Below are 15549 nucleotides of genomic sequence, written 5' to 3' on the forward strand. Positions count from 1 at the left end.
TTAAAACTGAGAGCGCGCGCGAGCAGAGAGATTCGCGTTCCGCACATTATATTACGCGCTCGAGGAGAGAGATTCGCGCATTATTAATGTATTTTCGCGCAACAATAATGCGCTCTTGACATTTGACACGGAAATAACGCCATAAAATAACGCCATATTTTGGAAACAAGAGATGAGCCCCTGGTCTAATGCACCACCAACCAAATCCGTTCTCAAAGCCTTAACGTTACTTTTAGTCATTATTTTATTTGGGTAACACACATATTCTAATCAATGTATTAAAAGTTTAGAGCCCTACTGATGATTGAGTCTAGAGTGTGTCCACCTGAATTTTAAAAAATCTCAAACATGCTCCGATGTCCCGATCTGAATCAACCGACTCGCGAACGGGCTCCGAAGTCCCGATCTGATTCAACCGAGTCGCGAACAGGCTCCGAAGTGCCGAACTGAATCAACCGAGTCGCGAACAGGCTCCGAAGTGCAAATCTGAATCAACCGAGTCGCGAACAGGCTCCGAAGTGCCGATCTGAATCAACCGAGTCGCGAACAGGCCCCGAAGTGCCGATCTGAATCAACCGAGTCGCGAACATGCTCCGAAGTGCCGATCTGAATCAACCGAGTCGCGAACATGCTCCGAAGTGCCGATCTGAATCAACCGAGTCGCGAACATGCTCCGAAGTGCCGATCTGAATCAACCGAGTAGCGAACATGCTCCGAAGTGCCGATCTGAATCAACCGAGTCGCGAACAGGCTCCGAAGTCCCGATCTGAATCAACCGAGTCGCGAACAGGCTCCGAAGTCCCGATCTTATTGAGACTATAAAAAATAATTCTGCATCAATTTTAGGTGTGCCAGCTGCCACTGTGGGTGGCACAGGCACACCCGTGGCTAGATTAATCTAGATTAATTTCAAGATTACAGTGAGATTAATATAGATTAAAAAAATTAATCTATGCCCACCACTAATATATATCACACACACATACAAATCAGTTATCAGTTATCAATTTTGAATGTGAATTTTTGTAATTTGCACATTTTGTTCTAAATGTATTGTTCACACACACACACACACACACACACACACAAAAAACACACGCATACACACCCACACACAAACACACAACTGACATCAGTTCACTGATCTATGTTGTTCCAAAATCGACTTTTTTAATTGCACATTTGAATATGTGGGTTTGCACCCAAAATGTATATATTTTTTTAATGGCACATATGGATATGTTTGTTTAATGCAGTTTAAATGTTATGTGGCTGTATAAGCAGTTGTTTTGAAATTAAAATTGATGATAAATTACTATTTCCCTTTGCAGTTTGACAGGCCCATTTTACCTGAACAGCTGGCCCATTTTACCTTAAACTGCTCATGCAAAAAAAGTTGGCACAACTGATGTTTCAAGAACTATAGGGCCTAAATAATTATATTTTATTACATAATTTCAACACAAAATTATCAAAAACAGTCATTATTGATCATAAATACACATGGAATAGGCATTTATGGTATTGTATTATTGTCCCAAACGATTTACCAAAAAGTGGCCCAATTTAGCTGATATCACCCGACATGCTGAATCGACAGGTAAAAAAAAAAGCCTCAAGTCCAAATATTAATTTATCACCAATTAACTGTTTGACAAACACTTCCTGCTTCGATGTCCAGATCTGAATTTGAAAAAATCTCAAACATGCTACGAAGTCCCGATCTGAATCAACCGAGTCGAGAACATGCTCCGAAGTGCCGATCTGAATCAACCGAGTCGCAAACAGGCTCCGAAGTGCCGATCTGAATCAACCGAGTCGCGAACATGCTCCGAAGTGCCGATCTGATTCAACCGAGTCGCGAACAGGCTCCGAAGTGCCGATCTGAATCAACCGAGTCGCGAACATGCTCCGAAGTGCCGATCTGAATCAACCGAGTCGCGAACAGGCTCCGAAGTGCCGATCTGAATCAACCGAGTCGCGAACATGCTCCGAAGTGCCGATCTTATTGAGACTATAAAAAATAATTCTGCATCAATTTTAGGTGTGCCAGCTGCCACTGTGGGTGGCACAGGCACTCCCTACGCCACTGTTCTGAATGCCTTCGGCAGAATTCAAATGAGCCATCTAGATTAATTTCAAGATTACAGTGAGATTAATATAGATTAAAAAAATTAATCTATGCCCACCACTAATATATGTATATATAGTTTTTTGTTGTTGTTTTTTCTTTTCTTTTTTTTTTAGTCACTTTCAAACAAAGCCTTAAGAAATATCAAACCAAGCAGCTTTCTGTTGCTAAGTGAATTCGAGTGACCCCGTTGTGAAATCTGCGTGGTGAATTCTATTGAAATTACTACATTTCGTCCATGAAAACTTTTAATTGTGACCATGTTTAAAAATAACAGTACAGTACAGGCGAAAAATTTAACTTAATTCTGAATGCTTCTTGCACAGTTTAAAATACAGGTCACATTAAACAAAGAAAGATAAAGATAAAGATTATTAGATATTGATACAAAGTGTTATTTAAGTGTCAAATAAATGGGAACTCAAATGGTCTTTATATTACGGAGAGTAAGCCAAGTGACCCATGATCATCTGGACGATCTATCACAAGTACAATTTCAGTCTATGAGAAGATGAAGACAAAGACAGGGAAATAAAGTGGACAGCACAGGAACAACAGGTGCATTTAGTGAAAGTACTTTTTTTTGTAATTTTTGCATGACATTTTTTCATTCCACACAACACTGAACAAGGCCATACAGCATCAGCAGAATAAACGAAGCATCTCTCCATCTCCATTCTCAATACCACAATAACTTGCATGAGATTAAAGGTGTTAGCATTTCAAGAGAAACTAAATGAAAAAAAGAAGCCTCTATGCCAAAAAAAGAAAGAAACATAACTTACATATGTTTTTCATGTGAAGGATTATTTTCTAATCCTAGAAGAATGATGAACAGTTTAATAAATTACAGCTAATCAGGAGCCCCGGCAGTTAATTTCCATTCTCCCACTGAAATCTCCAAAGAAGAATAACATTAATGTACATACGGCAGTTACAAATGGCATTACGAGGTGACCTCTCCTCATTAACTGATACGTGCTTTCTCTGCTCAGTCTTCGTGTTTCACCGCAGGTCATCTTTTAGGACAGCCAGAATGAGACCGGATCACCTCCTCACACTTCACATCACTGCTTGGTGGACATGTGTTTAGCTAGAGAGTAAATTTCACTTGCAGGAGGTGACCCGCTCACTGGACTGGATGTATGAGCAGGTGTGGCCGTAGACTAGGAGTTTTATATATATATATTAAGCATGGTTCACTTTGGGGACAGCAACGTCGATATCAGGCCAGATTTCCCTCCACCAGATTCTCACTCCCAGTTCTCCCAGTCCTCATCTTCCAACTGGTAAAGACATAACATAATAAAAACGGAATTTATTACTACACCTGGTATTGCCATTCCTCTGGGGTGATCACATCACAAATGTACAGCACATAATCTGAAATGTCTTGTAATCGAACCACTCAAAAATCATTTGGAGGTTGTCAGACAAACTTATGACCACATTGCAAGTTAAACTGTAGTTTTCGTAAACTTTTTTATGAAGGTAAAATGACGTCAAAGATTTGCATGCACACGGTAATATTTGTGGAAGTGTACATAAGACCATAAGTTTAAATTAAATTTGCATGTGCAGGAGAAACATTGTAAAGGTGTAAATCTGGTCTCAAGCGCAATAAAAAAATATTTGCACCATTTTACTGTTATTCGTAAGTGTAATTCATGTAATGTGAAACTGCAGCTAAATGCTAACGCAAAATAAATATGATCTGCATTCTTCTGACATCCATTTTTCCACGTTTATACTTCTGGCACGTTGATTTCGCCAAAAGACGGTCAAAAGCACTGCAAGCCTGTGAACAGTGGTTTGCAAGCGAAAACAACAGTTTAAAGAACTGCGAAATGGATTGACTGCATAGAACCAATCAGTATGTGTAAAAAAAAAAAAAAAAAAACATGTTGCAAATGTCTCGTTGTGCATGTAAGGAACAGAAAAGTTTCCGAAATAATCCAATATGTACAGCTCTGTCTTTCTTTGCTCTTACAATTTTGCACTCCATTTACTCTTATCTAAATGGGTCAGTTACCACATCATATGCCAAGACATTTATCTTTATTTTGTTCAGGATCATTCTTACTTACGGAATGGTACTTTTAACATGCACATACAACTGTGAAAAAAAAATAATACTAAAAAAATAACAATTAAAACATGATATTTTATAAGATGTGTACCATTTTTTTTAGGTATAAAACCATTTCTTTTATTGTTATTAATCATGTTATAAGCAGCTCTGACTCTTGCGCTTGCAGAGATGGAGCAGCATTTACTGCAAACTAAATCAAGCTGAATAATAACACTATAGTCTTCTGTAGAACTGCTTCATAGCTGAATCTAGTTTGTTCATAATTTACAAATCTTGCAACACTGACACTTATTGAACACTGAACTGCGTTGCGATAAATATCTACACTGCTCTCTTTAGCAAAGCTGTTTATCACTGACCTGGTTTCATAACTGATAGATTTTAAACAGTTATTGAACCGAACTGTTTTGGGGCTGAATAATGACACTATTGTGTTATTAGAGCTGCTTTACAGCAGAATTTGACGCATATTTGATCTATCTCTGTTTTATACCATTAAGTTGCTTTGAAACAATCTGTATTGTATAAAGCACTATAAAAATAAAGGCTACTTGACTTGTTAATGCTAAAGCATCCTGATAAGCCACAGAAAACATACTATAAGAGGCATCCTACTCGCACATCAATCAACTAATCTCCTAAAACAAGAACTTTGAACTGGCCATGCACCAGACATCTAAACTCAGTGAAACAAATTCTTTATCTTAGATACAAACATCTACCAAATGAAGAAAAAGAACACAGTTTAGTAACTGTCCAATCTTCAGAAAATAAGAAGTAAAATAGTATTATTTCTAAACATGGTGTAAAGAGCTTCATCATATTTACTTGACTAACTGTCGTGAAGAACAAACCTCTTTTGTTGCGTCTATTTTAGACAAAGCCATCTGAACCTCTTCTTCTGTCATATCCAGATCGAAATCCTTCTCCCAGTCTTCACTGACATCTGTACTGGATCCTACATGTGCACATCAGAACATCAGAATTCAATACCTCATTCATACCAAATCATGTGCTACAGTTTAAAAGTTAGTTGTTGTTGTTTAATCGATATCTTTATTAAAAAAAACAGTTTCACCTTTCTTGCCGTTATTGGAGGGGGTGGATTTGCCGCTGTCTGAGTTGAGCTCAAACAGTCGGAGGTCTTGAGCTACGTCCTCTCTGGCGGTCTGTGAGGGTCGCTCCTCTGGGAACGACTCCTGAAGACTGGCCTCTGAGAGTTTCTGAGAGACCTGGTCTGCAGCGGGCGATGGCTGCGTGACTCTGATGGTGACGGAGTCTGCTTGATTCTCGATCTGGGTGGAGAAACTGACGCTGTCGCTGCTTGCGGAGGGAGTGACGTCAGATGCTACGTTGCTGGTGGAAACCACCACTTGAGCGGGTGAAGAGCTTTCAGGAGTGGCGTCTCTTGTTAATGAAGGGACACATGCCTCTTCGACAGGTGGCGTGAAATCTAAGCGAGAGGAAGACGTGGCCCCGAGAAACTCACCTAGAGAAAGAGAGAAGAAGGATGGTGATAAAGGAACACAAATGCTCTGTTCTAAAACCTTGTGAGCTCTCTTTTAAGGCAAATAAACAGCAAGGTTAAACTAGCTAGTATGCTTGACACTTTCCACTAAAAATAAAAAATGATGCTAATTTTAGCCAAACCTTCTTCGTCCTCTTCCTCCCAGCCAAGACTCTCAGAATGATCCGTCTGCTCTGCTCTCTGCTTCAGTGCTACTCTCCTGGCCTCCTCCTAGAAACACACACATTTTAGATTAATAAGGTACAAGGTACTGTGCCATTTTATAAATATACCTGTGCATCCCTTAAAATGCCACCAAATAAACATTAATGACAACTTTTAGTCATTTAGCAGACTTACAAATGAAGACAATAGAAGCAATCAAAATCAAGAAAAGAGCAATGTTGTGCTATGCTATAACAAGTCTCAGTTAGTTTAACACAGTGAACATAGCAAGTAAAAATGTAATAAAAGAAAACCAATAGAATAGAAAAAGAATAGAGCAAGCTAGTGTAAGATGCCTCTTTTGCTTTTGTTAATTGCATAAAAAAATTAAATACAAGAAGAATAGAAATATATATTTTTTTTAAAACAAGCAGTTAGTAAATAAATAAGTTTAAAAATAAATAAGTTTAAAAATAAATAGAGCAAATAACAGAATTTTCATTTCTAGGTGAACTTTCAACACTTAATTTGTTCCCAATATCGGCCTGAAGTCACAAACAGAACATTATTTGACTTGATTTAAAAAAAAAAATTAAACTCAAAATTGTGTTTTTTTGGCTATGAAAGAAATGTTTAACACACTGGGTACTATTATAATACATTATTAAATTCTATAATCAATGCACTGCTTACGTAGATTCATTTTTAGACCAATTAGGGGCCTTTCCAAAATTACAAGGTGACTTAAAATGATGTTAATGAATTAATTTGATTTATTTATAATTAAAATATGCAATAAAATAACAAAATCTTAAAATAATAATAAAATAATAATAATAGAAAAAATGCAATATATATATATATATATTTTTTCTCTCAACAACTGTTGTTTTTAATAAAGAATATGCTGTTCTGGAAACATCTCGAATAACAAAACTATAAACAGGAACTATATAAGAGGCCTTTGATTATTGTATTGACAATGAGGGACTAACTGAAATGTTTCTCCCAAAAAATAAAAAAATATCAGTTTTCAATAAAAACTCATCAGTTGAGTTTATTAGTTCATCAGAACAGATTTGTAAATGGTGCTTGATCGGTGTATATTTCTCTCCTGTTTCAGACAAGATTTGTTCAGTGAAGGAAGCAATATTATGGATAGAGGACATATTTTAGCGGAAGCAGAGGTATGTAGTTAAAAACCCTTTTCACTTCACAAGATGATAACTGATGGACTGGAGGGGTGAGGAATTCTTGTGGATTATTGTGATGTTTTTATCAGCAGTTTAGTTTGTTCTGATGAAGAAACAAACTCATCTTCATCTTGGATGGCCTGTGATTAAATATTAAAATATTCAGCAAATTTGAATTTTGGTGTGAACTGTTCCTGAATTTTGGTGTGAACAGAACAGCTGCCAAATACTGCATATACAACTGCATATACACACATGACCAGCAGATGGAGCTCTCATCTTAATCTTGAACTAACTGAATGTGTGTTTGATACCACACCTAGAGCAAATATGAAACCTCAACAAAAGACAGTGCTGTGCTGGTAAGTTTCCTGTCATTATGTTGTTTGAGCACCTGAGCTGTGTGTGTTCAGATAAGCTCATAAGCCTGATGTCAACTCAAGGGTCAGTATTAGACACAGATCTGCTGTACCTGCTCCAACTGGAACACTTTATAGAAGTACCGCTGCCAGAACTCTGAATGAGCCACTGCTGCCGGCACCTGACGTCAACACGGGCAAATTAATGTTTTTATTAGGTGGAATAACATGCACAGATGAATCGTGGTCAGTAAGGAAGTGCATTAAAGGTTGCATCATACCATTTTAGCATAAAGAGCTCTTAGAGCGGGGCTGTTGACCAGCAGTTCAGAGATCTCAGCTTTCCTCTCTTCCAGTGTGAAACTGGACAACCAGGCATCGAACTGTTGTGGAGGGCCTAGAAAGAGAAAAATACATGGAATGCTCTTCAAAACTCTTCAAAAAACATCCATGTTTGAGATCTAGATCTAAAACATGAAGCATTTACACACCGTCAGGCTCATTGCAGTATGTAGCAGGGTCTGCTTGAAGACTGTAGAGTCGAGCCTGAGAGCAAATGCAGTATATGAATTTAATTATACATGTAAATATATATGCATGTATTTAACCTATTATTTCTTTAACATGTGTGGATGTGGCTGACCTTGCAGCTGTCGTACACCTCTGTTGTGCCTGACGGAGTGGCTACCAGCGTGATGACGTCACAGTCGATGGTCATGTCTGGGGGAGGGGACAAAGTGTCTGTGATCACACCCAGAATATTCGATATGCCCTTCTTCACCTTTTCTGTGGCCTCTGATGAACTTTCAACCTAAAAAAAAAGCAAACTATCATTTGTGGCTAGGGTTTGTATATACATACTGAACTAAAGGGTTGATATGTCTAGCTTTAGCACTGAAGACTAAACAAGGTAAGAAGGTAAGAATTAACATTGTTATGGTGTGTTGTAAAACTGTTTCCTTACTGCCAGTTTGCTCTTAATGGCGCTCGCTGTTGCAACAACGGAGCATGCCGTGTCATGTTGGACCACGCTGGAGAATTCTGTCAGGTCACGCTTGATAAACTCATATGCCTCAGCTGACTGTTGAGACAACCCATCATTTTATGATTAGTAGTCATATAACTATTTATTTCATGAGCACTTATATTAATTTCGAAATATATTCATTCGAATAAACATGAAATATTTGCATGAAAAATACCAAATAGAGGCAGATCTGAAACCAAACGGGCACATACATTTCATAAATTATTATTAAATGACATACAAATGCATTTTAATACAAATTTAGGCAGGACTGAAACCAAATTTGATTAATGGTAATGAACAGATTACGTGTCAACAATAATTCTGTACAAAATATTACACAAGAAATCAAATGTGTGATTTAAAATGTATTGTACGTTACGTCCACACTGGATCTGATCTGGATTATGGTCTGGATCTGTCTCACCTTGTCTTTGACGGCCTGGAAGCTCTGTGTCAGCCAGCCTCCCCACCATCCTCCTTCCCTGTGACCATCACACGTGATTCAAATCATTTAGTAACATCACAAATGATACATATGGGTAACTTCTGTTATACAGAATCATTAGTACGACAGCTTTTTAGTGCCACGTTGAAAAAATAATCATTCTAAGATTACGAGATTAAAGTCGTAATATTTTGAGAATAAAGTCGAAATGTTTCGAGAATAAGCTCAAAATATTACGAAATTATTTTGAATTTATTCTCGAAACATTTCAACTTCATTCTCTTAATATTTCAACTTTATTATCGTAATATTTCGACTTCATTCTCGAAACATTTCGACTTCATTCTCGTAATCTTAGATTAAATTTTTTTTTCCAACGTGGCACTAAAACGCTGTATAACTTCAGGGGAAAAAAAAGGCCTGTGTTGTAATTTAAGGAATCAGTTCTCTTTTTAAGGAACTATCCTCTGGTAAAACTCTGGCACTTAAACGTCATTAATTACAACTTGATTATTTACACACTGTCAAAAATAAACAATGTTATAGCATCTTGACTATAATTCTTAAAAAATATATATATTTTTTTTTTATTTGATCTCTGACATATTTGATGTAGATATTAAAAAGTACATCATATGAATGAGACATATAATCAATCGATCATCAGTAGATCATACTCTAATCACTCCAGCTCTGTCAACAATGGCAGTCTGGAACATTCTGTGACAAACGAGCTTTATGAGTCCTTCATTCAATATCTCACCATGACATTTTAGCCCTTTAATGTGATATACATGATCTATGCCCTGTTTATGTAATATTAGATGGGTTTAAATTAATATTATAACTAATAACGATGGCTGTAACATGCATGTTTTTGTTCATGACTCTGTGATATTTTTGTAAACAAACCCGTCTGACTTCCTTCTTCACATCCTCCAATAAAACCCATCATTTACAAAGGTCACAAACATCTCTTTAATGCGGATACGCACTCTTTAGAGTTAAATTAATGTTGCTAAATGACAACACGTTATTTATATCGTGCAAAGTGAGCATATATTTGCTGTAAACTCACCCGTCTGCCATCTTCAGCGCATGACGACATCAGCAATGCCTGAACTCTGACCTCACCAAAGCGTCAAAATAATATTCATAAACACCGTGTTAAACAAAGTGAGGATAATTTATTAATTAGTTTAATAGTGATGTAAATCAATAACTTGCGCTAAAAAGAGAAAATGTGCATAAATTGGTTAGTAAAAAAAATAAAAAAATTATACTGCGTGGTAAGGCAACCGCAAAGGCTCAAGATTTGTGAGGAAACGCGAAAATGACTGTCATTACACTGACGACCTGTAGGGGCCGCCAAAAGCGATAAACACAATATAATCACAATAAACTAATTTATGAAATAAATTAATTCTGTAAAAAAAACTTGGTAGGTATTAAATGTGTGTGTCAGAAAAATAAAAGAAAATTCTGACACGTATTTTACTTTATAGTTCATGAAATTTAAGAACTATGAACAATTACGATTAATTTATATACTTGTAAAATGAATACAAAATGTCTAAATAATGTTTTTTATATATAAGTGCTATAAAGTACTATTTGCATGTTTTTCATCTTTAGAACTATTTTTAAAGATATTAAAGATTTAGAGATATTTTATCTGACAAATATTTGACTTTATATTTCATGAAATTTAATAACTTAAAATAAATGTATAAAGTGTATATTATAGTGTGTGTTTCTGTGTGTGTGTGTGTACTAATTAGATTTTATATTATTTATTTCAATAGGATGATGAGAAAAACATTCTAAATTTAAGGATAACAGTTTTAAACAGTTTTCCTTTTTCTTCTCTTTTTTAAAAATATATTGAAATGTAAAATCTACCAGAATTTTGGCCAACATTTGGCCAAAAATCAGGATCTTAGTTAGCTATCTCATAGTTTAGAGGACTGAAAAAAAAAACATAAATAGCATAAAGTCTCATGGGAGAGAGTTTGTCTCGTCACTTTGTTACACATAATCAAGAAGTGAATTTGCTCATGATGGAACTGACACGATGGGTTTATCACCTCATTAGAATTCAGAATAGCCCATATGGATTGAGTCCTAATGGGAGTGCTTAACTACACATCTGAGGCCTCAGACCCCTCACATTATATACACATATGACCCCCTTCTCAGATGTGTTTTGCTTGTCACAGCACAGAGCGGCTGACAGGAAGTGAGGTTTAACAGGATGTCACCGGGTCAGCGTTGCCATCGGGTGAGCGCTGCCTCTCTCTTAATTAAAGCCTCCCTGAGCAATATGTGCATGAGTTACACAATATGTCCCCCAAATGCTCCCCAACCGCACTAATTGGGTCCTTTGGTTCCCTAATTAACTCTGTCAGTCTGAACCTGGGGCCGCAGAAGGCATTTTCATGTATTGATTAGATGAATCCGCTACAGTATGTCAGGTTCAGAACAGATTGCAGAAGTATCATCAGGCACAAAAAATACAAGAAAAAAGAATGAGATTTCATGTAACCACTTACAGGCTGAGTGGTTCAATCTCTGACAGATTTAATCTTTGTCTGTTACTATTTTAGTAACAAATACAGTTAATACATGGGGGGGGGGTAATGGTGGAGTAATGGAAACACTGGAGTAATGTTGCTAAAAATTAAACTCACAGTTACAGGAATAAATTACATTTAAAGATATATTCAAATTAAAAAAAACTGTAGTTTTAAATTGCAATAATATTTCAAAATTGTCCTGTAGTTGTGAAAAAATAAATGCATTTATTTGATCAAAAATACAGTAAAAAAATAATAATAATATTGCGCACTGCCTGCAGCTGTGGTAACCAAAAAAAAAAAAAAAAAAGAAATAAAAAAAAACTGAATTTAACAGCATTTTCTGTTTTTATTTGATCAATACTCCATGAGACTTTTGAGCACATAAGAGACTTTTTTCAAGAACATCAGAATATATATATATATATATATATATATATATATATAGTTTAATAATATTAGATTATTTTATAGAAAATTATTTAATCACATTTATAGTAATATTTCACAATTTTAATGTTACTGTATTTTTAAACAATGAAATAAATTTATTTGATAAATGGTGTGCAATAAAAAAATCTTGTTGTAAAAATGAATGTATAAAACAGTTAATTTAAGTTGCAATAATATTTCACAATATTACCATTTTGGATTTGACAGTAAAAAAGTAACATTGCAGTGCATGGCAAAAGAGACTATTAAAAAAAAAATGTATGTGTGTGTATATATATATATATATATATATATATATATATATATATATATATATATATATATATATATATATATATATATATATATATCTTTCCCTAACAAGCATTCACATACAGATACATCGCATGCTGTTAACTCTCTATGGACCATTATCATCTGCCCCCAATCAGGAAACACCAGCTTTGCACAAGTCAATGTGTCTAATTATCCCTGTGCAGCAGGCTGGGCCACAGCTCCCAGTAATGCCCACAATATGTTCAGCTGCTCATACACACCTGTGCCTGTGACCTGGAGGAGGGCCCCGGCTCAGGGGGGTCGCAGGGACACAGGGACCGCAGAGGGATCTTCTTCTCTGGGCAGGATGGCAGCTGCCTCCCCCCGCTGGGACGTTCACCAGCTGACTGCGAGCAGGCCCCTGACAGGAGCTCTTTAGCGCTGTCAATGGGCCCATAAATATGGAGCTAAGGGCCTTTGTGTTGCTGTTGGTGTGTCAGGGCCCTCTGCAGGCCAACCGGGCTGGTTACCACATCAAGAAAAATCCACAAATAGAGGGGGCTGTGTTACGGGCTGCACCCTGCGCCCTCTCTTTGTGCTCGGAGCGAGTGCTATTGTCTTCCTCCATTTAGGGTGAGAGAGAGCGGGAGGAGAGCAGAGGAGGAGAAGAGACACATCACTTCATCTCTCCTCTGATCTCTCAGTTGTCGGCCCGGGATTCCTGTGAGGAGAAATGTGTATTTTTCACGCTTGATTTAGCTCTTGAGAAATACAGTCTCAAACTGCGTGCATGTGTGTATAAAGGATTTCACACAATTAAATGAAGATTTCAAGTACAAAACGCATTGGATTGCAGCATTTTGCGCACTGGCACTATTATGAAATACACTTCCTTTCCCTTCCAAAGGAGGCTCTTTAGATTTTAAAATGTTGGACACACTGAGAAAAATGTTCTTTTAAGAGCTGTTCATTGAAAGGTTCTTTGGGGGACTAAAAATGGCTTCTATGGCATCAGAGCAAAAAATACCATTTTGTATCCTTTGTTTTATAGAATGTCTGCTTCACTCTAAGTAATTTAAAGACTAAAACTGCACTCCTGAAAAGAAAGGCTGTTTATTTGTATTTCTTTTTAAGAGTGTTGTATGTTGTAAGAGTGCTAATCAAAGCTGTGTGAGTTTACCATGCAAGGAGCCTAAAATCCACTCATTCAGTGATGCATTGCTTTGATTATAAAACATTAAAAGTTAACATTAAATAGTTGATATTTCGAAGGAGAGCTCTTTTAATGCTCTCTGTTCCTAACAGCAAGCAGGTTGATAAACACAAAATAATGTTCTCTCAGTTTGTACAAACTAAAATTGTGTGGATATTAATGCAGTTTAAAATCCACATCCACAAGTCCACAAGCTTTTCACTAATAAACATTAAAATGCACAGCTACCAAAAATAAAAGTATTACCAAAAAAGCATGCTTTTGTTCCTCTTTTGTAAGATGCTTGGGATAAAAGCAATTAAATATTTCTGCGTTATTCCTTTCAAGGAATGCCTTGCCTGACTTCTATAGTGACTGACGTCTAGTGCATCAGGGTAAACTTGAAACTTGCATGATGAGTCAAAATTCCATACAGAGGTCAGCATGATAGCATGCAACTGATGTTGGATGCAGAATAGCACTTATTTAGTGACTTTTAATTCTTTAGTGCATGGTGACGTCATATGCATTATATTACATATATCTATATATATCTATATATATCTATATATATATATATATATATATATATATATATATATATATATATATATATATATATATATATATATATATAGATGAATGTAAGTATAAGTTTATGCAAATGTAAGTGCATTTCGTCACTTTACTCTGAGTCCTGGTTTATTTCTGATGCCACTGTGCCCAATATTTCACACCTTAATTTCTAACCATTGGTCATATCAGAAGATCCAAAAAGTCAAATGATCCTCCAGCTAACAAATGATTGTGTGCACAGCTGTCAGATCCTCTCATGAAAACGACTCCCAGTGAGGACGGCCTGAATATGATCACAGCTTTATTGGACAGTGACAAATCTTCCTGCACTAACATGAAAAGAAGTGCTGGCCGTCCCCTGTGTGTGCTGCACAATGCTGACGCGCCAACCTGGCGACAGCTTGCGTCTCTCTCTCGCTGATTGATGGGTGAGAGTAGGCCCCGGGCTCCGAGCGGTCTGGCTGCCTTTCTTTTTCATACATTAACTAGTCTCGGTACAGATGGTTCAGTCCAAAGGCAGCATTTTATAGAGGGCAGAAATGATGCCTGTGTTTGTTAGCATATGGTAAAAACATAAACATGGTGTGGGCAATATTGCAGTAATGGTGCTGGATGAAAACATATGGACTCATTTTATATTCATATATATCATGAAACCCACTGACACATTCAAACACTGACACATGATTTCAGAACAGATCAGCAGCTGGCATTTTTATTTTTATTTTAGCGCCTCATTATTTCGTGTTTATACAAGCTTTATTAGAAATTGTGTGGGTTATAAGATTTCTTTTTTAATTCATATTTAGTAATTGTTCTTGAATTATTTTATAGATTTCCGACAGTTTAATTAAAAAAGTTATTGTTCAATTTTATTTGAACAAGCAAGTAAGTTAAGTATTTAAAAATTATTAAGTATTAAAAAATAATAATAATAAAACTATTAAGTTACTTAAAATAAATGATTTAACAGGTTTAACTTTAGTACAAAATTTTGATATCCATTGAACTTAACCAAGGAGAGAATAAATAAATATATAATTAATAATATTAAATAAATGTATAAATAAATAAATAAATAGAAATAATAAAACTATATGGACAGGGTTAAAAATCTCCTGAGTAAAATGGTGCACTGTTTTCCATAGTTATACAGCATACTACACTAAATAAAATAAAATAGAAAAAAATAAATAAAACAGATAAAATAAAAACATTGATGTTACAAAACTGTATATATAATCTATTCATAATTTTTTATATTATTTCATTACTAATTTTTTCTTTTGTGTAATCTTTTGATCTTATTTATTGCATTTAAAAATCTGCTTTGTGATTTGTTTTAAATGCTGCATTAAATTCAAGTCAATAGATCTGCAAATATTCCTAATATTCCTCTAAACTAGTAAAGTGTGATGCGTGCAGCTTGAATGAAACAAACACTTAAACATGAATGTTTTTCCTTAAACTAGGTGCACTTTGAAATATTAAAGATTGTTCAAATGATCAAATGAAGACACTGAAAAAGCAGGTTATTTTTCATTATAATAATAAATGTTTAATTTAAGAAACAAA

General features: G+C 35.7%; 1 protein-coding gene across 1 annotated transcript; it reads right to left on the reverse strand.

Moving 5' to 3' along the window:
- Positions 1 to 2690: 2690 nt before the first annotated feature.
- LOC127970501 (BSD domain-containing protein 1-like) lies at positions 2691 to 10075 on the reverse strand. Its single transcript, XM_052573098.1, has 11 exons — positions 10001 to 10075; positions 8902 to 8959; positions 8412 to 8528; positions 8091 to 8258; positions 7939 to 7993; positions 7729 to 7844; positions 7561 to 7629; positions 5874 to 5961; positions 5302 to 5712; positions 5078 to 5181; positions 2691 to 3417 (listed from the first exon to the last, which is right to left on the reverse strand). Exons 1-11 carry the CDS (start codon positions 10009 to 10011, stop codon positions 3385 to 3387), a joined length of 1230 nt encoding a protein of 409 aa, XP_052429058.1. The 5' UTR covers positions 10012 to 10075; the 3' UTR covers positions 2691 to 3384.
- Between the last annotated feature and the right edge of the window lie 5474 nt (positions 10076 to 15549).

The sequence above is a fragment of the Carassius gibelio genome, chromosome B13 (assembly GCF_023724105.1).
Source record: "Carassius gibelio isolate Cgi1373 ecotype wild population from Czech Republic chromosome B13, carGib1.2-hapl.c, whole genome shotgun sequence".
In the NCBI taxonomy this organism is placed as follows: domain Eukaryota; kingdom Metazoa; phylum Chordata; class Actinopteri; order Cypriniformes; family Cyprinidae; genus Carassius; species Carassius gibelio.